At 46.4% G+C, this 27,320-nt stretch overlaps 1 protein-coding gene across 2 annotated transcripts; it reads right to left on the bottom strand.

The window, feature by feature from the left end:
- Positions 1-1,517: 1,517 nt before the first annotated feature.
- On the bottom strand, positions 1,518-27,320 carry LOC144142669 (uncharacterized). Of its 2 annotated transcripts, none has more exons than XM_077674329.1 (4): positions 26,587-27,320; positions 24,306-24,448; positions 20,028-20,301; positions 1,518-2,041 (listed from the first exon to the last, which is right to left on the bottom strand). In XM_077674329.1, exons 1-4 carry the CDS (start codon positions 27,269-27,271, stop codon positions 2,019-2,021), a joined length of 1,125 nt encoding a protein of 374 aa, XP_077530455.1. In that variant the 5' UTR covers positions 27,272-27,320; the 3' UTR covers positions 1,518-2,018. The 2 variants fall into 2 exon arrangements, with proteins under 2 accessions (XP_077530455.1, XP_077530456.1); XM_077674330.1 differs by having other exon boundaries at positions 20,241-20,301.

Below are 27,320 nucleotides of genomic sequence, written 5' to 3'. Positions count from 1 at the left end.
AACGGCGGGGCTATTTTTCCCTCCAATTTCTGGGGTATTTATGTTGACGTATTTTTGTTTCCTGCGCTTGGGGGTGGTAGCCAGTGCAAGTCGGACTAGTCGGGTTGAAGGGGACCTTCTTTTTAACCCCCTACGACATGTCGAGAGTGGTCGACGAGCGTTGAACCCTCTTAAGCTCCCTATGGCACCAAGACTGCCAGAACAGAGGCCCTCGCTATGCATGTAGTGAATTAAGACATAAACAAGAAATATATATACACTGCTTCGCACAACCGACCGTTGTAGCCTCCAATCTCACCTAGATGCTATTCTTGGTGCTTGTAGTCTGCGCCGCGATGTGGCGCGGGCCGGCGCAGTAAGCTCGAGTAATAGCTTGTTACCGCTGCACTTAATGGGACTCCCGTGCCAAACAAAGCTGCACATACGAAAAATGAGGTAATGATGTGATGGCGAATTGTATTAAAAATCGCCATCTGCCCCCATTACGAGAGCGGCAATCGAATATTCGCCGCAGTGCTAGACCTAACATCTGTAGGTGGTCCTGTTAGCAGACCGGCCGGCTGCTCCCAGCCCGCATCTCACCATACTGCCTCGCGCGTCATTCTCTAGCCGCGGCAGCAATTAGCACTCGCAGAGCCTGCATCACGTCCACGGCTGCTTTTTGGGCGGCTGGCGAGAACAGTACGTGGGGGATTTAGCAAAAACTGCCGCCGACGCGGAATCGGCAGTGCTGCGGTAGCTCTGCCTGGCTCTGCTCTTCGGTAAAGCTTGGCGACTGAAAACAGTCCGACAGTCACATCCTCCATGTGAGCGAAGGAGCTGGCCGAGCGGAAGTCCGGCTGCGCTGATGTCACGACCTCCCGCGGACTCCTTCCCTGAAATTCTCCCTCGTCTTAACACAACTTAACATGTGTGCGAGAGCAGACGCCACCATAAGGTAACATAGTACAGCAGCGCCACATGGTAGACCCACATGGAAGAATTAACTTGCAACACTGTGACGTCTACGCTCCAATGGGCGCCCAGAAACCGAAACCTGTTGACATGAATCGCGCGAGCATACATTATTTACTCAGAATATGCGAATGTGAGAGCACGTATCATGCTTTCTAAAACAGTATGAAACGTTTGCAACAAAGAACGCACACCTGCCGCAGTGGCTCAGTTGCTAAGGCGTTGCGCTGCTGAGCACGAGGTTGCGGGTTGGATTCCCGGCCGCGGCGGCCGCTTTTCTGATGGAGGCGTAAAACAAAAACGCCTGTGTGTACGGGACTTCGGCGCAAGTTAAAGATCCCCAGGTAGTTAAAATTAATCCGGAGCCCTCCACTACGGCGCAACTACAATCCTACAATCCTGCGCAACAAACCCTATAATCAATCATCAACAAAGAATGCACAAGCAACAAATCTGATGTCTTAACCCCCTTAAGTTTTCTGGTGATTATACTGTGCAAAACAAGACCCAGTGAAAACGGACGCAGGACACAAGATAAAGGAAGACAAACACGCCATTGCACTAACAACTGATTTATTCCGCAAATACAAACATATATACGTCCGCGCACGCGCACACTTTCAACCGGAAGAAACGTGGTTACGTAGATAAAAAGTGATATTCTTCATCCGTTAACGCAACCGGGGGATCGCTGACAGATCTGTTCTAATCTCGTGTTCTAACTGATCTAGTTCCTGTAAATTACACCTATTGTAATGCCCCAAATGAGTAGACAACACTGTAAATGAAATTTAATTATGGCAGAATATCAAGCTCGTTGCAAACCCTGCTAGGAATTTGTCGAATGGTCACATCAAGAGGATGGAGTGGGGAGGCTTTGGCAGACGGGTGGGAGGGGAGATGACTTCTAGGGTGAATGCTAGTCTCGCGGTTGGAGGGGTTGTCGTCCACTCTGCCCGAAGCACAGCCGCAGGAGATGCGTGGGAGATTAATGTGCGTTTCTTCTTGATTCTTCTCCGACGAAGGTTACTTAGCATCTTCATCTAGGTGATGTGTGGTGTCATTCAGCACTCACCATTATAGCTGCCTGAAAAATTAAAAGAAGAACATCGCTTTAAACGTTCATGCCGGGTGGTGTCTCTGCTATCACAAGTAACAAACGACGGTCAAGTGGGCACATTTTGGGAGCATGAACTTCTAGCACGCCCCTGCAAAAACATTATTTTGCAAATGGGTTAAGACGTGGACCTTACGCTTGGCCACGACTATTGCTTCTGTATCGTGTATGTAGCTTGTGGTTAGGTAATTAATAGGCAAACAACAAGCACACGTCTGTTGGCAGTGAAGAATTGTAAGGCCACCGCATGGTTGTCCTCTAAAACCACGGTTATATGTAGGAATATTTGACACGGCCTTGCTCTGAATAACAAAGCAAGGCATATTTCAGATAGAGAGCTGAAGGTGAAAAATTCTGTTTCAGGCAAGGGGCTTTACTTCCACAGAAATTTTACACTTGCGCCAAGTCGTTGAGTAATATCCCACTTTGGTTAGGTGCATTCACATTTGCTCCTGCTGGGCATGACCTACAGCCTTGCACACCTCATTCTTGTAGAGTCCACCCCACAACCTATCCTGGCGGGTGGCATGACTATACCCTATACAGCTCGCCTATACTGACTATACGCATGAGCAATATGCTGTAAAATGATATGCAGACTACTGTAATCTATTAGTACTACCAAAGTATTCCATTAAGTAGACCAGGCATGCTAGGCTGTTAAACAAGTATGCTCTCTTGGGCAGGACCAAAGTGGATAAAGTTGGTACAAGGCCCTCGCTATGCATATAGCGAATCAGAATGGGAAATGAGGCGGTTGAATGAAGACAGAAATAAGGGTAAACTGTATACGTCGTTTATTCTTCTTGAAAGAGATATACTCATTTTCTGAAATTGTGGAAAGGAAAAGAAGCGGCGTGCGTATATATATATATATATATATATATATATATATATATATATATATATATATATATATATATATATATATATATATATATATATATATATATATATATATATATATATATATATATATATATATATATATATATACATATTTATAGTAATCCCTCGTTATAACGAAGTCAGTGGGACGGCTAAAACTTTCTATAAGCAGTGTTTCGATATAAGCGACAACTCTAGAAAAGCTAACGCATTTGAGCTCTGATTGTGTCACAGCTGTGAGGAATCAAAACACGATGTATTGCGCAAAGCAAAACTTTATTAAATAGCAAAAAAGGCAGCGAGCTTTTGCTGTTTCGAGCTCTCGCTGGACGCGAGCAACCGCTGCTCTAATTTGGCCAAGCATTGCATGACGCTGCGGTCACCGCACATTAAAGTGTCAATGGCAGTGGTCACTTTTATAGAGGGCGTGCGGGGGTCACGGAACGCGCGCTGCAAAAGCAGTGGCTCGAGTTTGAGGTTGTATTTGTTGAGCCAAAAACGATTAACCGCTCATTGTGGGTTCACAGCGCAATCATCAAAACCGAGCTGTTTTACACTAGGGGCTTTGCATGATGACATGACAATTTTTTCCCGAGCTGTGCAGCCGTTAAATTAACGACACAAGAGTTCTTTGGCGCCCTCCCGACACTGCTGATTCTATGGAACTAGTGTCGGTGTTCGCGCACCATCACATCCACGCGATTGCCCAATGTCCAGGAACAAGATTCAATGGCCCTACCACGCATTTGGACCGTTTGTCTAAAGTCGGTGGGGGCGAGTCCAGCATGACGGGCTTATTCTGCGAGATTCGCAGAATAAACTGGTGCCCGACGACTGCGGGCCTATGCCTAACAATATATATATATATATATATATATATATATATATATATATATATATATATATATATATATATATATATATATATATATATATATATATATATATATATATATATATATATATATATATATATATCAGTGTGTCGAACCGGAAAAAATACCGGTTCCGTTAGTGAATCTGGTTCAGGCGAAATCATTTCCTTCGGGTTCAGTTCCGGTTCAACAAAATCACGTACGGAACCGGTTCGCGAACCGGTTCGTTGAGTTGAATTATCACTAAAATTAGAAAAAAAAACATTTAGTACTTTAAAACGACAGTCAAGCCCAAATACAAACAAAAATTCAAAATGCTGCTGTTCCCCAAGGGCAGTGGCGCAATTGCAAAGCAAACTTTAAACAATTATGAGATTTTAGAAAAACAGATGAAGTGGCGACGATTTACCACCTACTTTCTCGCCCAGACTTTATGTTGTCTAAGCGGCTATTCATAAAGCCACGGCCAAGAGATATAACGGTGGGATATATTTTCTGCCCTTTCCTTTTTTGTTGAAATCGCCATCGTCACTGTGGAATTGCCCATCACGCTAACCTTGAAGCCTTAAATTTAGGCCTGTGTACTGGCGCATTCAAATACCAGCGCTTAATACCAATGGCGCACATTTTTTTATATTTGCCACAAAACCGAAAAATCCTACAACAGGCACATAAATACTATCAATGAATTAGATTATTTGGTCACCCTGAATAATTTGTTAGCTGTCACCTTATCGAATGTGTTAGCCACACTTTTGTTAAAAGTAAGGTTTAGTTAACGCTCATTCACTCCATTATTGCTCTGACCACTACAATTCCTTTTGCGAAAGCTATACGGGATGTGTGCATTACAATCAGTATGTCATCGTACCGCCTGACCCCTGGCCATCGTTCCGTGTGCTACATTGCGGAATCTTATAACCGATTATGCTGTTACAAAATGAAAGGGAAATTTGACGCACGGAGCATGAGATGGGACTTTTTTGGCTAGACGCTCTTTAATTCGTCAACAGCAGTACTCCCCTCCGGAACGAGTAGCAGTAGAAGTAATGTAGCGAGTTGGGCAGTTAGTACAAGTGCACCTTCGAAAAAAAGCAGATCTGAAAGACACAAAACTGTAGAACAAGCAGAAAAGATGATCGCTGGGCGAATGGGACAGTGTGAGGTACCGGCCGGACCTTCTGCACGTGTCATCTGCTTTATTACTGTTTCTGCTTACAAGCCAAGGTCGAGGGCTGCAGTTTCTTTCCAAGGGATTAATTGCGCACCTTAACAGTTTTTTATGACATATCTTTTGTAATTTGTATATGTAAAAAACGGAACTTGTCCCCTGTACTGTGCTCAAAAACTGACCACGGAACTCACTTCCTTCGCATTGATGACACGTTTGATTGTGAAAGGCAGGGCAAAAAAAGTAAAGTGCATTATCCACGTTTTGGGGCTTTTTTTTACTTATTCGGCTTTACTTACTTCATGTGTAATATTTTAAGGAAACGTGATTCGCCTTTTCTTTTTTGTTGTTTTCCGTGTGAACGCATTTTAAAAAGAACTGGCGCATTTGATGCCCCGTGCTATATCTCTGCTCCGAGGCGCAGCTTACGTTGCAGGCCGGCAGACTTATTTTGACCATGTGGTGATATTAAACGTGGATCAAAACCTCGATACACAGACGTTCTCGATTTCCATCTACTTCCGAAAAACGGTCGTGGGGAAGGGAGATCGAGGCAACTTGTCGTCAGCAGCAAACGGCTTAGCCACTGAGCAGCTCCTGCGGTCACACTTCTCAAGTATTACCAATTTGCAGGTGTCGGACCTTTTCAACAAATTATGAAATGCAAAAAGTTTGCACACATCGGGTGTGGGCTTTCGCTGTTGCGCCGTTGAGCACTCCTGCAGCCTGATTGCTCCAATACAGTCGCAGCTAGGGAAGGCCAAAGTCGTTTTATATACCCTGCAAGCTTCCGAGAATGACATTTCGTTTGGTCAGCTTGCAGTACGCTCGCGCTTCCAGCAGCAACAGAAAAGTGCTACATTGGCGCTCATTCATTTCCCCTGTTGTTACATAGAGCGTGATAGTGTTCAATTGTCTGGAGGGGAAAGTGCGCGAGCGGCTACGAAGTTGATGGTACGTGAAAGAAAAAAAGGCCTGAATTGCATTGACTGTGCAATATCAACAACGGCGGGTCGAACCTTTTCGGCATGAACCGGTACCCGTTATTTGTTTTTTCGGTTCAGTTCCGGTTCGGGTTCAGTTCTGGCAAAAATACCGGTTCAGCTCCAGTTTTCGGTTCGGTTCGGTCCCGGTTCGACACCCTGATATATATGTATATATATATATATATATATATATATATATATATATATATATATATATATATATATATATATATATATATATATATATATATATATATATATATAGGTTGCAGTCGTCATTGCCAGTGCTGTTCGGCTTTTTTTCGAAATATATAATAGGGCCGAATGACGTGTGCTTGTCACGTTTCTTTGATTCATTGATAAATAAGCGAAAATATAGGTCGAGAAAAAATCCGCCGTTTTTCCGGGAGCGGGAAAAACGGGAAGCGGGAAAAAAAGCCGAACAGCACTGGCAATGACGGCTGCAACCTTGATATGTATCTTTACCGAGTCCCTCGTCCCGTATCTATCTATCTATCTATCTATATATATATATATATATATATATATATATTTATATACAGAAAGATAGGTCACCAGTCTACAACGCCAAAGGAGGCATAGGGGTGTGGTTAGGCTCTTTTCTTTTTTTTTCCACTACATTTAATTAAATAAACATTTTTTTAATTATACAGAAGAAAGAAAGAAAAACACGCGCCCAGAGTGGGGACCGAACCCACGCCTTTCGATTACATGTCGAATGCCTTACCAATTCGGCTATCTGGGCGACTGTGTTCTCCTTCACTTTCTGGGCTATTTATATTTACTAGAAGTGTATCTGACGCTTGAGGGTGGTAGCCAGCGCCACTCTGACTACGCGGGGAGAAGGGGACCTTCTTTTCAACCCCCGGGGCGCGACTCGAACGTCTACAGCCTGTCATGAGTGGGTAACTGGAGAGAAGCCCTCTTATGCTACATAGGCATCAAGGCTGCCAGAACCGAGACCCTCGCTAGGCTTTCGCAGAATAATATAGTAAGGAAATGATGGGCTCGTTGAGGAAATACAGAAAGATAGGTCAGCAGGCACAGGCCCGCAGTCGTCGGGCACCGGTTTATTCTGCGAATCTCGCAGAGAGCTACAGGCTAGCGAGCTCAGGTCGAGCGCAGAGATCCCAGACCACACTGATGATGATAGCGTGGACGATGATAAGCGCGGCGAGAGAGGCAGGTGGCACATAGCAGTTGGCACGTAGCCACTGAGGAAAATGTCCCCATACAGATACAGCTGCTAATGCCTCCCTTAGTCAGTGCTTACTTACAATATATATATATATATATATATATATATATATATATATATATATATATATATATATATATATATATATATATATATATATATATCCGGTGAGCAGCGAGCTCTGCGCCCTCCTCTTCTACGTGTCAGCATACCAACTCGATCCGGTTCCACTGCGACATACCCTACGCAGGCGATTGACTGCCGACCAACGTGAGACAACTTAGCGATCGTTTTGTACCTAACACTGTAACAATTCCTCCGCCCCCACCCCCCCCCCCCCCGTGAAGAAGAAGCGCACCGAGCGAGTTAAGGGGTGCGGCTATCACAACGCTTCAGCCGAGCTACATGCATGGTCTGGGCCTTGCACTAGCGACGGTCCCGAGTAGTAACTTTTGCGATAACATAGTTCATAGCACTTAGCTGATACAGCACTACAAAGGATCCAGAGTACGTAGGCAAAAACTTTTGGTAGTGGCCTCATTGGCGAACTGGAGTCCACAAACAAACGAGTTCGCCCGAGTAGTAAGAGACTGGTGGGTGGCGCTGATCGTAGCGTGCTTTGGCTCGCCCCTGGGAGCTGAGGGCGTCCATACAGATAACAGCAAAACTTTTGGACATCGATCAGAACGGCGAGGCATTCCAGTTCCGTGATAGTGTAGTTGCGCTCGGCTCTGGACAGGGTGCGGCTGGCATAAGCAATGACGTGTTGTGCCCCTTCATGTAACTGGACAAGAACAGCTCCAACGCCCACGCCACTCGCATCAGAGTGGAGCTCGATGGGTGCCGTGTGATCAAAGTGGCGCAAAATTGAGCCAGAAGTTAACAAACATTTAATCTTCTGAAAAGAGGAGTCACATTCGGACGTCCAAGAAATAGGGATGTCTTTACAGAGTAAGGACGTCAGGGGATGGGCAATTTGCGGGAAGTCTTGAATGAATCGTCGGAAATAGGAGCACAGACCCAGGAAGCTCCTCAGCTCTTTCAGGGATCGTTGTGCTTGGAAATCACGCACGGCGGAGTTTTTCTTGGGATCCGGCCTGGTGCCTTCGTTATCTACAAGGAATCCTAGCACGAGGGTTTGGCGCTCCCCAAAATGACATTTTTCTGAATTCAGCACCAATCCCTCTTCCTCGAGGCGGTTCAGGATAATGGCAAGCCTGCTATTGTGCTCTTGAGATGATCTCCAGAAAATAATGACATCGTCGAGATAGCACATGCAGATGTCCCATTTTAAGCCACGCAGAATGGTGTCCATAAAGCGCTCAAATGTAGCGGGCGCATTACACTACACCCAAAAGGAGAAGGACCAGATAGCCTTTATTACATCAGGAAGACGCTAGGTCAAGTGGGGGAAGTGGGAGTAGAGGGTGGGATATTCGTAGCTTGGGATATCACGTTGAACGCAAAGAGCCCATCAGGCGTCACGAACGACGTCTTCTATTTGTCGGATGAGTGCACAGGGATTTGCCAGTAGGAGGGTTGCAAGCTGGGCTAGTCTAGTTGGAAAGATGGATAAAGCCAGCGCGAACTCAGACGAAGTCCTTGTGTTGCCCTTCCTTCGTCTTCATCTTTGTTCGCCCTGGTTTTATCCAAGAATTTGCCAGTAGCCAGACCGGAGGTCGACCGAAGAAAAGTACGACGCGGAATGTAAGCAGCCGACGGCGTCGTCAATGCACGGAAGCGGATATACATCCTTTTTTGTCACAGCATTCAGTCGATGATAATCCGCACAAAAGCGCCAAGACTTATCCTTCTTATTTACAACAATCACAGGAGCTGCCCACGGACTTGAAGACTCCCGAATGACCCCTTTTTTGAGCATCTCCGCGTCTGTTCAATTATTACCTTGCGCTCAGAAGGGGACACACGGTATGGCTTTTGACGAATGGGTGCCGTATTCTCAGCGATAATTCGATGTTGCATGCGTGACGATTGCAGTAAAGTTTCGTGTTCATCCCGAGCAAAATCAAATACCGCAGCATGTCGGGTAAGCACCTCAAGTAACACCTGCTGCTTATGAGAAGGAAGCGAGGTATCTATCATGCGCTTGAGCGGGGTGATGTAGTGTGTAGTTGGTAGTCGCGTATGGCGTCCTATTCACCGCATAAATGGTTACGGCAGCGTCTTCGTCGGAACGAGCGAGTTTAAGTCCACGGGGCAAAAGTACGGGTTCACTGGAAGCGTTCACCGCCCAAACGCGGCTGCACCCAACAACGACTTAAACCAGAGCACGGGGTATCAGCACATTTTTCTTAACTGCGTTTGTGGCATCCGACTCCACCAGAACTTCGTAGCTCCCACGACGAAATGTTTCGGATTTAAAAAGAGCCAAACATAGCCGTCATGTGAGGTAGCAGGACATCATCGGTGACAGAAAACAGGCCTCTAGTGTCATTGCACCCATCTTCAACATAAGTAGGTAGAGCTTCCCTTCGGAACGAAAGTTCGCCAGTTCCGCAGCCCAACATCACACCGCAATTACGTAAAAAGTCGATCCCCAATACAACTTCACGAGTTGCCTGGGCTAAAACAATGAACTCCGTTCGAAAAGTGTCTTCGCCAAGCAAAACCGTCGCTGAACAAATTCCAACTGGAAACAAACGCTTGCCTCCGACTCCACGATACTGAATCTTTCGGTCGCAGAAAAACATAACTTTTGGTCCAAGACGGATTTTGAAAGCGAAACTCGTTATTGAAACCGCAGCTCCAGCGTCTGTCAAAGCTTCCGTATTCACACCATCTACAGAAACAGGTACTTTGTTCTTTGACGTAATGACGGGCAAGGGAATTGGCGAAAATGACCGGCCCACGACCTCACCCCCGTCGGCCGCAGCGCCTAGTTTCCATCGGGTGCTGGGCTCATTCGGCGGCGTGGCGTTGGAGATCGGGGTCGTCGAGTGGTCGGAGGAGGAGTGAAGCTCCTGTCGGCACCCGGGGAGTTGTTGCGCATTGTAGTTGGCCGGAACGACCGCTGGAAGGGTGCGTTGGTCTGGTTATCTATGTATGGCCGTCGAGGTGGCGGTTCCTATTGCAGGGGAGACCGGTGGCAAAAACCGGAAATGTGACCGCGGATACCACAGTTGTAGCAAGTGCGCTGTTGACGAAATGCGACCCATTGACCTAAGGAACGCCGTGGTTGGGAGTAGCCGACAGGTGCGTACCGGGTCGGCTACTCGAAGTAATTTTTATACTCCCGAGGTGGACGACTGAAAGCTGTACGCCTGGTATGGTCATCAGTGTAAGCAGTACGCTCATTCCTAGTCCCTGCTCGAACCCAAGGTGTCTGAGAGTGACTCTGGACGGCTTGCACTGTGCATTGCTGAAATACTATATCAGGAAAAGCGCACTGGTGAAAGCTTTGGTCACGGCACAAACCTTGCTGTGCGAGTTCTTCTCTAATACTGCGATGCACCACCGAAGCTATGTTCTAAGAAGGGGTCGAGCCGACGTCCACGCTGGCAACAGCAGTCACGTTCGCCAGGGCCAGGCGTCCAAAGTTGGGGATGATACGTCGCATTTTCAGGGCTTAGAACGCACGGCAATGGCAAACTACGTCCTGAGCTGACGCCAGGTTTTCCTTAGTTATGAGGTAGTTATAGACGTCCTCAGCAATACCTTTAAGCAGGTGGCCGACTTTGTCTTCGTCTGGCATCGAAGGATTAACGCGGCCGCACAGTTTGAGGACTTCTTCATTGTGTGTGGTGCAAGTTTCGCCAGGGACTTGAGCTCTCTGCGGGAGAGTATGCTCTGCCTTCTTCTTTCGGGAAGCCGTGTCGCCAAAGCTCCCCCGAAATTCGTTGACGAAACTGTCCCACGTATCGAATCTGTGCTCATCGGTCTCAAACCACAGTAATGCGAGAAGGTCCAAAGAAAATACCACGTTCGGGAGGTGTTCGCGAGCGTCCCACCTGTTATAATTGCTGACTCGCTGGTAGTGCTTGAGCCAGTCCTCTGCGTCTTCCTCGTCAGTTTCTTTAAACATGCGTGGTTCTCTCTGATGAGGCCAGACACTGGCCCTTCTAGAAGAGGTGGCATCCGTGGGCCCCGTTCGCATTGTCGCTTCTTCTGGAGGTAGACCGGCAACACGCCTGCTGCGTCGAAAATGGGGTGGTTCCGCCTTGTCCAGGGCGGCGAATACCCAACACCTCTACCAGATGCTACGGACGTAACAGATGGATGAAGGCTTTATTTACAAGCCGTGCGGAACCACAGGCAAGACGTGGTACAATGGAGGTTGGTGAGGAGCGAGCCTGGAAAAATTCTTCTTCGGCCTCCTCTTCTGCGTGCCAGCGTACCCCCTCGATCCGGTTCCACTGCGACATAACCTACACAGGCGATTGACTGCCGACCAACGTAAAAGACAACCTAGTGATCGTTGTTTACCTAACACTGTAACAATATATATATATATATATATATATATATATATATATATATATATATATATATATATATATATATATATATATATATATATATATATATATATATATATATATATATATATCTATATATATACATATATATATATATATATATATTATATATATATATATATATATATATATATATATATATATATGTGTGTGTGTGTGCGTGTGTGTGTGTGTGTGTGTGTGTGTGTGTGTATAGATGGGATGCCCCATTGGAGACTGATTTTGTACCTCCTTTTTTATATATCCAAACCATATACTCAACCTTCTGTTTACTGTAAAATCTTTGATTTTGATTTTGAAAGAAGCTCCTATGCGATTGGTTTAACACAGTTTATTAAGAACAAGGGACTCCTGATCTATTTTCCCCGTAAGACATTAAGTGGTTTCAGTCGTATTTCCTCACTTTTCAGACCGCAAAATTCATGTTCCTACAAGTTGTCGCCAATCTCACTTGTCGCGCACCTTTGAGAGACATGCGCAGCCCAATGTACACATTCCGAACGCCGTGCAATGAGAATCTCTAATCAACAGTCTATCATTGAAGATTTCTCAAGCCTTTATATTTTTGTTCTGCTGTGCGTAAGTTACTCTCTTCCTAACTTATTTTTTATGCGCTAGTTTATTTTCTTGGCTATTTTTGTTGAACTATAACGGGCTTAGCTCGAACCTTAGAGCATTGTTTCAGTCTTGTTTGGAAGAAATCAAGACATTACGCCGCCTTTAGTTCCAAAGTTGCGGTACAAGTAAGATTCCAGTAGATCCCCTGTCAGCACAAAGTCTCTAACTTTGCAATTACGATGTCACTACTTCCTAATTCGAGGCATTGAGTACCGTCTAGCAGACAAATGACATGCTTGCCGGTCCTTAGCAAAAGTAGTATTGCGCTTTCATATTGTTCTGCAGACCTTTAGACACCAATATAGAGGCCAGAAAGGTTTCTAGCCTCTGCAGACACCAAGACGTGACTGCACTCGCTTGCTGGCCCTATCGTTGGAGTCACAAAGCGAGAGCTCGGACAGTTGAGTGCTCCAGATAAAGTGAACATCATGATTCACGTCATTACCTTCGTACATTTGCGCTGGGGTATAGCTACAAAAATGTGCCGCTCTTTGGCAGTCAAACACTGCTTTGTGTCATGGCCTCACGTGTATAGGCCTAGTGGCCAGCATCACGAAAGGGACTGGACGCATATTACATATTCCAGTGGGGCGAGAGGACGAAGCCACGCAGCCTCACAACGGAGTCACGACTCCCGCGCTCAATTTCGCCAGGTCCCGTTCTACTTCAGCTGAGTCCCAGTCTGCCGGATAAGTGCCAAAAACAATTGGCCGCGTATCTGCTCACTTCGGTGCAACTGTCGTTGAAAGACGTTAGCCTTCTGCCGCCGTTGTCACGTAAAGTGGGCACGGCGAAAGCGCTGGGCGCAGGTCCCTCATCATGCATTTTAGATGCGACTGCATCTCATTCACTTGTCTTGTCCCTCCATACGTCGTTGTTGTTGTTCGTCCACACCCCTCCCCCATTCTCCTCACCGCGAGAGCTGTGCTCTCCGCCGCTCACCCCCTATCCTCTCCGAAAGCGAACACTCTCTCGCGAGGGGCACTGGATTGGATTCGATTGGGTTGGGTTGGGTTGGGTTGGCTTAGATTGGATTGGAATGGATTTGGATTGGATTGGATTAAAGTGGATTTTGTTGGATTGTGTTGCGTCATAGCCGCGCCACGTTGCGTCATAGCCGCGGTCGTTCCAGCACCGGCGTTCCGATTTCCATCGATGCGTTGAATGGAGCCTAACAATTCTGCTATCGCAAGCGCAACCGTAACAAGCACCGATCACTGTGATAACAGGAATGCTAGCACCACTGAAGACAAGGCTGCGAAGCGGCGTGAACGGCGGCGTTACGGTCACGACCGTGTACCTCGCACCCAACCTCTCACGCGCTCACATCGAAGAGTACGTGCACAATGCGTTGGAGGAGTCTCACTACAGCGTCAACTCGACCACACCGTTCCTCTTGGGGAGACTTCAACGTGGACGTGCGCAGGCACGATTGGTTCGTGCGTCACATGGCGGTGAAGTACTCGCTGGAGTGCATGACGACTAGTGCCCCAACAACGCTACCGGGCACGTGCATAGACTTGATATTCGCTGCAAATTGCACGGTGGTCCCGTTACTTCACCATCCACTACCCGTACACTTCAGTGACTACAAGGCCGTCATCGTTAACGTTACGCCGCGTGTTAAATAAAGAATACATCGTACGCGCTCCTCACACGTTTCACGCAATTAGAGAATCAACCCAACGGAAACACCAAGTGAACCCCCAAGATGCGTCGCATCTCCACAGGGTCCCCCTCGCGGGAAGGTGGGGTAATTTTTTTGTTGTCGCCTTACAGGCCGTACTGCTGTCTGCGTCCGCACCGCCGACACCCGTGTGCGCAGCTACAAACTTCGACGGGCTGCGCAGTGGAAACCAAGCTTCAAGTTTCCGCCAAATCATCGAGGATCTTCCGCCCCTAACGTCAGTTCTAGGCTTTGTGACGTCATCAGCAAGCTCCCCTATTAAAGACTGCACCACTCCGGACGAACCTCGGAAGGCACGGCGAAAGCGCTGGACGCAGGTCACTCATCATGCGTTTTGTCGTCGCCTTACAGGTCAGTTACAGTTCCTTGCGAAGTGATAATAGATTTCTTGTTGTCGTGCCGTGCCCACCCACGTGCGTCCGTATTGCGTATGGCTGTCTTTGTGATTGCACATTGTTGTTTTTTGGTGATGTGGAGGCAAATCCTGGACCCATGGTAGAGGAGATGTTAAAACGGCTTCTCGAATGACAACAGACAATTAAAACTTACATTTCTTACTTGAAAAACCGCCTGGAGAATACGGAAAAATTCATGTATGGTTTTGGTGCTCGACTGAGAAAACTAGAAGAGGAGGTAAAAGAATTGAAAGACAAGGCGCCCCTGAATGAAAGTCCTGACTTAACAGAATTTGAAGAGGCACTTCACTTGCAGCTGGAAGACTGCTTTATTCAGAAAACAGAAGTCGTCGGTCAAATTTTATTGTATTCGGCGTTCCTGACACATCTGCACAATTGGAAGAAGCACTGCGAACCACCATTATTAAATGGCTGTTTCTGGAGAAACTGGGCGTCACTTGCTTGTCGGTCGCTCGAATTCATAGGCTTGGTAGGCCGAGACCAAATCGCCCAGTTATTAATAATTTTCAAGATTACAGGGAAAAGCATCCTATCGAGAGCAACGTTAAAAAACTAAAAGGAACGCGAATTCCCATTCAAAATGACTACTGCGCAGACACTCAGAAAGCGCAAACTACTCTGGGAGAGCCCGAATGCCGATAAGGACGCTGGAAAGAAAGTGTCTTTAGTAAACGATAGGCTCTGGGTTGGTGACACCGCTACACGTGGGATGATGTATCACGCACACGTAAGGCAGAGCCAAAATCAAGCCGTGTAATCCACAAAGTGCCAGTGGCTGTTCCTAGCTAGCGACTAAAGCCTTGCCAGCTACGCTTGCTTTCTTTCAATTCTCGGAGTATTGTAAATAAATCAAATAAACTTGAAGATTTCTTGCTGCTATATGACTTACATGTTTCGGTCATCACAGAAAGTTGGCTAAACGAGTTTATTCGTGATGATGAAGTTGTGTCTCCGGAATATCTGTTGTACAGACGGGACAGAGGCTCCCGTGGCGTTGGCGTAGCTGTCGTGGCACGAAAACGTGCTGACGTACACGTTCTTGACCAAAGTGATAATCATGAAAGTTTCTTCTTGAGAGTTGCGCTTTTTTTAGTATTCCGTTCGTTCTTAGCGCAGTTTATCTCCCTACCGAGTCCAATTCCTCGTACGTGAACCAATTGTACGATCACGTTCTAAAATTTCAGGAAAAGAATGTAATATTAACCTGTCATTTTAATTTGCCTTTTATCGATTGGCAGACACTTAGCTATGGCTGTTCCACCCAGAGAGACATCATATTGGACATAATGCTTTTTCTGAACCTAGAACAAGTAGTGACAGTAAACACAAGACAAAATTCGGTTCTAGATCTTTTGTTTCTCAGTGAATTTTTTTGGAAGTGGAACTCGGTTGGTTGGGAAGGGTATTTCAGATCATAAGTGATTTCTTTGCTCATTGAACAACAGTACTGTTGAAAGGAAAATACTTCTGCAATCACATTTATCAACGATTTTCCTCGAGCGGATGATGTTGAATAATAGATTACCTGGATGCTAACCTTTATGGGCCTTCAAGTAATGTTGCGACAGGATGGCAGCTTTGCAGCTTTTTTATATTGTTATTCAGCATTTCATCAAAAACATCGTGTCAACAAAAACGTTCCGCCAGTGCAGTCAAAACCATTCGATTACCAGAGAAATATTCCAAACTAAACGCGAAATCAAGCTGTTGAGAAAGAAACGTAAAACAGAATCGGAGCAGTTTAGAATCCTGAAGGGCGCTTTGCTAACAGAGGTTAGAGCAGCAAGAAATAAATTTTAGCAACACTCTTGCAGAGTTCATAAAAACGATCCATCGAAATTCTGCCCCTACTCAGGCAACAGTAAAACTGAAGTGTCCAAACTGAATGTTGAGGGTGTTGTTTTGACTAATGCTGTTAGCATAGCGGAGACCTTTAATCGGTACTTTCACAGTGTTTTTTTCTGAACGTGATAATTATGAGCCCCGAACCAGCGCATCGGACATCCCACCGATCATTCTGATAACGCGAGAAATTGTTTTCGCGATGATTTTAAGCATTGATATTCACAAAGCCGTTGGGCCGGACGGCCTCCCAAACCAGTTTTTGAGGCGATACGCCGAACACGTTTCTTGGTTTTTAACGGTATTATTTAATTTGTCGCTGGTTACGGTTGAGATTCCAGATGACTAGCGTAACGCACGTGTAGTTCCGATACATAAGAAGGGCAGCCGGCTTCTGCCGGATAACTACCGCCCGGTTTCAATGACCAGCCAATGTTGCAAGATGTTAGACCATGTGATTGCTAAATACATACGGGATTTTCTTATTCAACATAAGGTGTTGTAAATATACCAACACGGGTTTAGACAAGGTATGCCAACTGTTACCCAGCAAATATCAACGTTAGATGACTTGTTCAGTGTTCTTGACACGGCTGGTCAAGTGGATGGTTTTTAGGGATTTTTGCAAGGCCTTCGATAAGGTACCGCATGGCAAATTGTTATACAAGTTGGAGAGAATTGGTCTTCGTCCCTGTGTTATTAGGTGGATTTCTGCATAACTTAAAAACAGAAAAGAATTTGTACAAGTGCAAAATGTTTCTTCTGGTATGCTTTCTGTCACCTCCGGGGTCCCATAGGGCAGTGTATTAGGACCTTTATTGTTTTTAATTTATATTAATGATTTAGCAGAAATGATACCACATGATGTTTTAATAATATTATTTGACAACGACTGTGTTGTTTGTAAAAAAATCGCGGCCGAAAACGACAATGCTTCTCTACAGGCAACTTTTGTGGCAATTCATTACTGGTGTGTGAAGTGGGGCATGGCGCTGAATACCGAAAAAACTGTCCTGCGCGCGTTACAAGAAAAAATTCCCGAGTGTTTTCACTTATTATCCTAACGGCAGCATTATTAAAGAGGTTGACAGATATAAATACCTAGGGGTGACACTTACCAGTAATCTGTCGTGGGTGGGGCACATTTCCGAAATGTGCGTGTCAAATTTTCAAAAATTGTTTTCTTAAGAGGAAACTTAAAAATGCACTTCAAGTCTTGGGCTTTTAGCCTACAATGCGTGTGTAAGATCCAAGTTAGAATACGCGCCGGCACTATGAGACCCACATGTTAAGAAAGGTATATTAAAACGTGAACGGGTACACAGGAAGGCCCTAAGATTTATTTTTGGCAAATACAAAAGGACAGATTCGCCATCATCGATTATGAAGAAGGCTAATATTACTACACTGGAAACAGGCACGAGAATCAACCGGCTGCTTTTACTTCACAAGTTTCTTTCAGGAAAACTTGTTCTAAATGAGACAAATCTTGTCCAACCTGCTATGCACGAAAAACAAGGCACACTGCTGAACACGCCCTAACCCGTATTTTTGCAAAGACTAATTCATATAAGTATAGTTTCTTTCCAACAACGGTGAGTGAATGCAAGTAATTTCAAACGAAGACGTGCGCGGCCTGTATCTACGACAGGGAAACCAAGAAAATCACTTATGATGGCACAAACGCGCGAAGAGTTTAACTCAGCCACTCAATTGCCCATAGAACTGCTGAACAAATGACAATCAATTAGCCTAACTAGGCAAGCGCACTGCTCGCATTCATGTTATGTCGCTTACTCGAGTCCTCGAAAAGTGAACAGTCATGAAAAAAAAAAAACACTTGAGAGCTGGGGACGCCGATTAAAAAAAGCGCTGCTTTTTGCCTGCCTGAGGCAATTTAGTTACAACCCACAACGACGGGCACAAATAATAAACTAAAAAGACACGACGATTTATTAGGAAGTTAATATGCTCTAGATGAAAACTGCTACGTATACAACTGTGGTAATTTTCTGATATGCAATGATACAACCCGAATTGTTTAGGAAAGACGTCCCAACACTGCCCAATACACTTCCTCACATTTGAAGATTGTTTTTCATAAGGTATTTATAGCAGACGAACAGATTTTGGTTGGAAAAGTGTGTTTTAGAGCCTGCGCGCAGTGTGAATTTCAAGGCGTCAGAAGATTCAGCTGCACAGTGATGTTCCGCCATTGGCTCTTCAGTATAGGAGCGATCTGCTAACACAGGCGTGTTCGATGCTGAACTGTTGCGTAGAAAATGCCGTTGTATTTAAGTATGCTTGTAAAAACTCGGATGCGACGGCACATGTTCGAAGAAACTCCTTTGGAAAGCACACGAAACTTAGTCTAACATTGAGCGAAATTATCCATCTCCAGATTTCTGGATTCTAAATTCTGCCTCTTGTCACTGACAATGAGCGCCCCGTTCCACTGCTGCTAGCGGTTTTTTTTTTTTTCTTGAGTTAGTGGTTCGCGCTATAGGACCAGGTTGAACCCCATAGAGTTCTGGACAATGACTGCTGCCCGGTAACACGTATAACGATCTCAAACTTCACTAGAAAGCGAAACTTGAGGCTGAATAGTGTTTATATAGGCGCAGATTTTGAAAATAGGCCATCATAGGCATTTAGGCACAAACGCAAAAATAGGAATTCGTAGGCACTATAAGAACTCCACGAAAGCATTTCGTAACCTCTAATTAATGATAATTATCAAAGTGGCGTGATAGTAGTGCAAGGAACAAAATAGGCGTTTGCCTAAAATCCAGTATTTAATTAATCATAGCTTCGGTAATCCGTATTTATCTATTACACCACCTAGCTGGTGTGACGGTCGGTCGTGCGTGTGTCCCGACTTCTCCGAGCCAGGTGGAAAAACTTTGGCCGCAGGAAGTTTTCTCGTGGGAACGCGCGGCAGTATGGCAAAGGACACATGTTTCCTTTTTACCTCGGGGCGAGCCAAGCTTCCCTTCGCTTCACGCGTCCTTGGCGGGTGCGCAAACAGCCGCGTCGTTCACCGCCGCTTGTAGCCGGCCCTTCTCGCCCTTCTCCCCGCCGCTGCTCGGACGCAGGAGAAGGAGGAGATAAAGAGGAGCGAACGGAGAGGATCATGTTTGGACTTGGGGCGACCGTCTTGCTATTCGGACGCAGCTGTAGGAGCAATCCGAAAGTGCGTCCCTCCCATGAGCCCGCACGCTTCCAGCGTTTCCTGTCCTGGTCTACACCTCGAGCCCACCGAGCTACCGGTCCTGCCCGGCTTCCCCTTCCTGACCGCGACCTACAGCTCGAGTTCGCCGAACTACCGGTCCGCTACTGCCTCCCGTTTCTGCCCTCGGATTCACCGCGCAGACCTTTCGAGCCACCGGCCCCGCACTGCCTCCATGTCCTGGCCCCGAGACCCACTTGGCCCATCGGCGTCCCGTCGACGTTTGACCACCCCTGCAACCCGAACGATTCCGCCCAACCTGGTGAGGAAGTCGGCACCGCTCAGGCACCCCATTAAACTTGTTGTTAATGTGTTTCACCCGCCTCAGTGTGTCTCATTTCCTCCAAGCTCTGCGTGGACCCACCTTAATATGACTTTGTGACTAACCCATTAAACGAGCGTCACACTGGCATGCTTTGGTTGGCTTCTGCCGTTCCTTGGGTTTTCGTACCGTTCGTATTAGCGCCGGGATCAATCAGGGTCACATTCCAGTTACAACTTCTGTCTTACAAAGCCAAACTCTACTCACCCGGGCTGCTTGACGGCGTTGCCAGTGTTGCAGTAGATAGATCTATGTGAGTACTAAGATGCCTTTGCAGCTGCGGCTCGGTGTCATAGCCACTTTTACATTTTGGACAATATAACTCATAGGAATCCGGGTGAAGTTCGGTCCGGTGTTTCCGCAGCGACTTTGCGTGCGGGAATGCCTCGCCGCAAACGGGGCACTCGTATGGACTCTCGCCGGTGTGCGTCCGAGCATGCATTTTGAGCTTGCCTTCAGAAGAACATCCCTTTCCGCAGTCCTGAGAGAAACAAAAAACAATGTTGCACGTGACCCTCTCGCGAGAACTCGTCGAGAACATGAAACGCACACATGAACACGGCGCTTGAGCAAGACCCTAATTGTGCAAGAGATGGCTTAATTCCTTTAAGGTCTGTTACCACGTTTCGAAGCATTATTATGTAAAAGAGTATGAGTTCTGTTTCAGCTATTTTATGCTATTTTCTAGATTTCCCAGTTTCTGCACTTTATTTCTTCTATGTGTTCTCATTTGTTCGCTACGGCGCTCTAAATTAAACGTTGGCTTCTGTGGGTATCACACTTGCTATATCTATACGAATTGTATTTATTGCTCAGTCAGGCCTTTAAACTTTGGCCTTCTATATACGGTCTTTATACTTTGCATTTTTGAAGTGCAAGCTTTCAAAAAAAAATATCTGCTCGCTTCGCTGGAAATGCCGTTGAAAGACGATAGTTTTCTGCCTCCCTGCCACGTCAACGCCTGTCTTCTTTCCCCTGGCCACCGTCGTGCTCTGCCCCCTCCATCCCTCTCCTCCAACGACAAATAAGGAAGAGGTCCTCAATTCATTGTTCCAGCAATTTACTCACCGCGCGTGGTATATTGGATTCTTTCATTACTGTTGGACTTGCAATGACGCCACAAGGTCTAGGGACGGGCGCGAGCTATTTTTGTATTTTGGGTGAAAATATCCTTTTCAACGCGTATTTTTTCTTTCATGCTGGAAATGTCAAGTGCAAATCTATTTTCAATGCAAGGATCACTGCAAGTACCAGTTATAGGTATTGATGTTTTCCCTCAAATATACCCAACATTTTCTTTTTGCTCGAAGATGTTGACAGCCATGACCTTTTATACCAGGTTTAGTGGTTTGTAAAGATTTAGAGTAAATATCTTCTTGGATCCGATTTTCTCTATATTTTGGCCGGTAGGCTGGATCGAGAAACAGACAGACAGACCAAATTATCAGGTTTAAGTAGCCCAAGAAAAATTGTAGTCGTTACAATTGTTCGTTTTAAGGGGAAAACTTGGCTTCGTCAATTCTTTCAACACATTTTGCCTTCCTTTTCTCAGTCATGCCTTTTCATTGAAAACTGTAAATAAATTTTATGGAGCTATAGATGAACCAAATAATCTTGTCCTCTAGGCCGAGCGTTGGTACATGGGTAAAACACACTGCTAGCTACATTTCGCTTGGAGCGATATCCCCTCTAGATGGGTCACTCTCTAGCACTCTGCTGATTCTCTTATGTGTTCTTCGCCTATCCCCCCATGCTAGGGGATACTAAGTTCAGGAGAAAAACCTGACAGTTTCTCGTTTAAACTCTCCAGTAGATTTCAGATACACCTGACCCCGAATCTTACCAGCCACGGCACATTCTGCGAACACCCTCAGCACCACCCGCTCATAGTCGAGACTAGTGTTTCACCGCTAGTAGAAGCTGGTTCCGGGCTAAGTGCTGACTTGCGCGTTTCACGTTTCACATCAGGGCTAAATGCACAGGCTTGCACGTGCGTACACACACACGCACACACGCACACGCAAACACACAGTATGCTCTGACCGACTTACCTTACAGGCCATACCCTATCTACCCTGAACGGCAACAGTGCCCGTTGGGAACTGATACTGATTGACTGGAATGTGTGCGCTCCGTAAGTAGGACCCAAGGCTGGAGCAGTGCGCATTGTGGGATTTGTTGCCACCCACATCCCTACCTTCCACAAAGGCTTCATGGACTCTCCTTAATTTTGCCCTTTCCCGCACTCACACACACATTTGAAGGCAGTTAGGATACAGCTAAAGATCTGATAAATTGTAGTTCGCATAGGGGATGTATTCGTTCATTTGAGGAAGACTGTAACTTTGTTCGAGATTGCTATTGAAAGCTCTGTTCCCCCGCAGTCAGCGGCAAGCCCATATAAAAAAAGATAGCCACAGTAGGTGATACTGCTCCTGTCCTGCAAAGAGAATATTTGGAGGTTAATTTAAAAACCTATTCGTAGCATCCCAACAAATGCCACGGCATCGAGGCTGACCCTCGTCCGCAAACGTGCCAAAACTAATTCAATATTCAGCCCTTGATACTCGCGGTGTTTTGCTTCTCTGTACTACCAGTGTATTCATTAAAACGTTCTCAAGTGAGCCCCGATGCGTGGCACTGGTTTCTACAGCTGTGGATTTGTACAGAATTGAACTCTGTCAAACAAATACATTTCCCAACTTAGTGGAGCAGGCTGACAGCAAAGGCTTGAAAGAACCACGGAGACAAAGTGCTCGTTTGGTTCATAAAAAGACTGCGTTGTCCCAACAACAAATTATTGACAATTTCCCCACAAACCTCAAACAAACAATGTATAGATATCAAAGAAAACGGATGAAGCAGTGGTGGCTCGCCAGCCATTATCTTGCTTAGGCCTTATTTGACGTCACAGAAACGTTTGTGTGCGACTGGCCCCCGCCGACCAGAGTCACACCTAAGAAGCGTGACTGGGCGGTTGTAGTCGGATCACTAGTTTTGTTTGTTCTTATCACTTGGTTGCAAACGTGCAGTTAGCACACGAATAACTATTTTTAAAAGCGAGGGTGTTTAGCAAATCGTAATCTTTGGGAGACCGTGCTGCTCAGTTCCTGCCCGGAAGATCAACTCTGGGCCGTCCAGCTGGCTGAGGACGCTACCCGAGCCCAAGGGCTCACCGGCGAAGACTACGCAACACAGTTGGCAAACTGAATAAAGTTTACTCTCTCTCTCTCGTGACCACAATTAAAAATACCAAGAAATTGCCGAGCGCACGCACATGAACGCGGGCCTCGCGGCGACCTCCCGGCAGAAAACAGAAACAAGAAAATGTCGAGTGCTCGTGTGTGCGTGCCTCGCGACGGCCGCCCAGCGTCCTCGGCGCATGTTTGTCAAGTCAAGCATACCCCCTTGGTAAGATTGGCCAATACCGGCCGAAAAAAAAATCCTCCAGCGTTCCCCCGTAATTGTGGCAACACTTGCTTGGAGTAAGGGAGACACGTCATAGCGTACGCCCCTCCGAGGTGGTGTCCAATGATTATCACTTCCAAGAAAATGAAGGACGTTCACACTTGCATCAACAATGATAGAGTAAAGGTCGTTGCGGCAGCGAAGAAGCAAATAGTCTTACACCTTCGTGATGGTCGCGAAGGCTGCCTACAGCTTCGCTACCTCCAAGTCTTACGCGTTGGTGTCAACCCCCTTCATTTTTTTTAGTCGAAGCTCTTCGATTAACAGCCTCAGTCTCCGTAATCGGGAAGCTATCCGGCATTCATTTTTTTCTTCACATATATTTTTTGAGCGGGCGATACTTGCACACTATCCACGTGAGTCGGAGACTGCAAGTCGTAGAGACCCATTGTCTCCCTCTATTGCGGCACTGTTGACGTCGTGTAGCGCTAAATTTGAAGGTTTGTCAGTATTTCTTTCGTTTTCGTTGTATTAAAAATTGTCTTTCGTGGCTGGAACACAGTGAGCGAGTTACCAAGGGCCTGTTCTTTTAGGCTGAACAAGGTTGTTGATTAATTGTGGGGTTTAACGAGCCAAATCTACACCTGGGCCATGAGGAGCGCCTTAGTGGAAGTTGCCGGAGTAATTTTCGTTACCTGGCGACCTTTAAGTGAACAAGGTTGTATTTAGTGTTCACGGTCCCTTTAGCTGACGTGGCACTGATATTTTATATCTAGCCTTAGTTTGACGAATTGACGTTCGCAGTGAGCACGGAAAATTCCGCCCTGTGGGTGGCAAGTATTGTGCAACTTGCGAAACTTGTTCTCTCAAGTATAAATGAGCTTTTTAATGGCGCAGTTCACGGGCGTGGTAAACAAAAAAAAATGCGGTACACGACTGTCAGAAAAATTGAAGCATTTATGGCCAATAAGCGGGAAAATATACGAGTACAATTACATTCTACACTGTCAGGGCGATTAGTTACACAATCAACACGGATTTGAAGCCACATTTTGAGTAACAAGAGAAATGATGCACCTGACAAATGTAGCCTTTGTCTTTGGGTTCGTAGGTGAGCTTCCGCTGAGCAGAAGCGACACCCTTTTGGTAATTCATAAGTTTCACGCCATTGTTGAGGCTGCGACTGGCGTTATTCGGTCTGGGCCGTCCGCTGTGCATAGCTGCAATGAAAAATACGTCAGCGTTCACAAAGAACCCGCAAAACACCTCCAAACGATTCTACCCTGCAACGGTTTCTGTATCCCGTTCTTAAATTCAAGTCTAACTTGCATGTCAACTAGAAATTGTCTGCGTATATGCTTGATTCTCAATTTGCGCTCAGGCTGCTCGCGCCCCGTTCGGTGGGGCAGGGAGTAGCCTGCTTCTGTTCGACACTGTTTTTTTTTATAATCCGTTGTTTACTTCATTTACTTTCGCAAAGAGCAATCCAACTTGTATTCCGAATGAAAAGAACTGCGGTACTCGCGGTTGTACACTGATATCTTGCCTCAAACATGTCTGAGGTTATGTAGCGTAAGCTACACTTGCCGAGGTTGAGCACTTTCGCGTGGGCGGTGAAGGGCGCTGCTGCGCATGCGCACGGAGCAGTGACGTCTCACGGCGCACAGCTGGCGCGCCGGAGCCACCGCAACTGGATTGGAGTGGATTGGATTGGATTGGATATCGTTTTAGCAGCAGTAAGAATGATAATCAGCTAATCCTAGACAAGCAGGAAACCTAAGAACCAGCTGAACCTCAGCTCACGCTTCGTATATCCTGGAATAGACGACCTTAGCCACTGCTAATTTTTTGAGCTGAAAAATGGGGGCATAGCTGGCCCACGCCAGCCGTTTTAGTGGTTGACAACCACCTTTCCTTTACAGGGTGTCTCAACTATCATGCACCAAGATGTTTAAAAAGGCAATGGCATTACTCGAAAAAGACCTAGTGCATAATGCCTCCAGTGCAGCTCAGTAGCGGTCAGTGATTTTTTTCGTCAATTCGGTTTAATTTAAAACTCGTAATCAATTATCTGACCGAGAAATACTGTCCTAATCACTCAAACGTCAGTGAAGCACTTGTAAGTACCCACGAGAGGAATCGCGGTATTTTCAGCGACGAACTAACTGCGTACTCATTTGTTCTGACTGATAAAAGAAAGCGCCCAAAGCGCGGTCGGTGACGCTTCCTTCGGTGCAGTGAAAAAGGATCAAAAGCAAGAAGCGTCCCACATGGCAGCGCTTCGAACCGTTCATTTATTGCGTCAGCCCCATTGGCATAAATGTAAATACCACAAATCTAAACAAGCTAGACAATAGCGATAAACAAGTTGCTTGAGGTCTTGGCAATTTAGGAACTGCATCATCCCCTTCGCCGAGAATAGGCGAGCTTAGAAATGACGGTCTTTTACCCGATTGCAGCATTCGGGACAAATGTTCCGCGTCATATACATGATCCTGCCCTGATATATCCAGTACTCTTAAGTGCAGAGCACTTTAGACGCTCGCGTTGTCTTAGCTCGCTCGCTGGAACCAAGCATATCGGCAAGGCGTTATGGTGTAGCCTGTCACGGTCCCTTCGCTGCGGCGTAACCCAGACGCTTGGAAAGCCAAGCGGCTATGCCAGGATATACGTAGCGTGAGCTAAGGCTCAGCTGGTTATTCTTACCGTTCCTGGTCGTCTAGGATTAGCTAATTATCACACTTACTGCAGCTTATCATCCAATCCAAATCCAATCCAAATCCAATTCAATTCAATCCGATCCAAAACCAATCCAAAACCAACCCAAAAAAAAAAATCCAATGCAATTCAATCCAATCCTCGCGCTTGCGCAGCACGGCTCTCCAGGAGCTACACGAAAGTGGTCAACCTCGGCCAGTGTAGCCAATCCAATCAACTCCAATCAAAGTAACGCTGTTGTTCGACGCGTACCCCAGAGGCATCGAAAGCCAAGCGGTTTATATAGTCATAAGCGTTCGAAACTCGTGAAACGCTGGCGCTTGTCATACATCTTGCCGTCGTTTAACGCAATTGTTTTTACGATAGTGAACACAAAATGTGGCAGTGCAGCGCCGTCACGTGCTGGAAGAAAAGCACAAAAAGAACAGAACTCCCGATGGCGCAGTTTCAGGCAGGGGACGCGCGAGCACTGCCAAGGCGGGAAATTTGAATGGCATGGGGTGGTAGCAGTAAGCGGATAACGGCAGTACAGCCCGTTCTGGCGAATCACTGCTCTGCACTTCCGACCGCTTTCACATTGAGTGGAACGGCTTTAATTTTGTGGAATAGCAATGCACAGGAAAATTTTGTTAACTCGTACCTGGGACGCTCGCACGCTGCTGTTGTCTCCCACGTTGTTCAGTCGTTTCCTGAGATCCGTCGGGCACTGTCCTTGCCGAATTCGGATTAGGAGGTCGAGGAGTTTGAACGCTGGTGGCGGCACTGGTCGAAGGCCGCGGAAGATCACTCTGCGGAGGAACATATTTTGCGTCGCCATGACCCGCGTCTTCCATTTCTTTCGCTATGCTAAAGGCTCGTTCCCAAGAAGCTTCATTGGCAGGCATCGCCAAGAGACGGGCCCGGATGGCTTCGCTTCGAAGACCAGCGATGAGCCGGTCTAACAAGGCACTGTGAAGAAAATTGCCGAACTCGCAGTGGGCAGTCATTTCCTGTAGTGCGTTGTTGAAGTCAGTAATGGTCTCGTTCGGCTCCTGTTTTCGCTGGTTGAACCGGTACCTTTCGCAGACTGCGGAACGTTTCGGGGAGTAGTGACTTTTGAGTGCGCTCGAGACTTCTTCGTACGTTGCAACAGAGGGCGTCTTCGGAAAAAGGAGGCGCTGGAGCTTGTGGTAGACGTCGTCAGGGATTAAGCACAAAAGGTCTGCGCGCTTCTGGTCATCGGTTGAATTGTTAGCCTTTGCGCACGCCTCGAAGCGGTCCAGGAAGAAATCGAAGTTTCCGCCCACGGGGTTGAACTTGGGTGGCTTGCAGCGAGTAGCGGCCATATCTTTGCAACGCTGAGACTGCTGTCCGTGCTATTGTCACCGCTCAAAA

Source organism: Haemaphysalis longicornis, unplaced genomic scaffold (genome assembly GCF_048455015.1).
Source record: "Haemaphysalis longicornis isolate Haplotype H1 unplaced genomic scaffold, Haemaphysalis longicornis Haplotype H1 scaffold_6, whole genome shotgun sequence".
In the NCBI taxonomy this organism is placed as follows: Eukaryota; Metazoa; Arthropoda; class Arachnida; order Ixodida; family Ixodidae; genus Haemaphysalis; species Haemaphysalis longicornis.
This window is presented reverse-complemented; position numbering and strand designations above follow the sequence as displayed.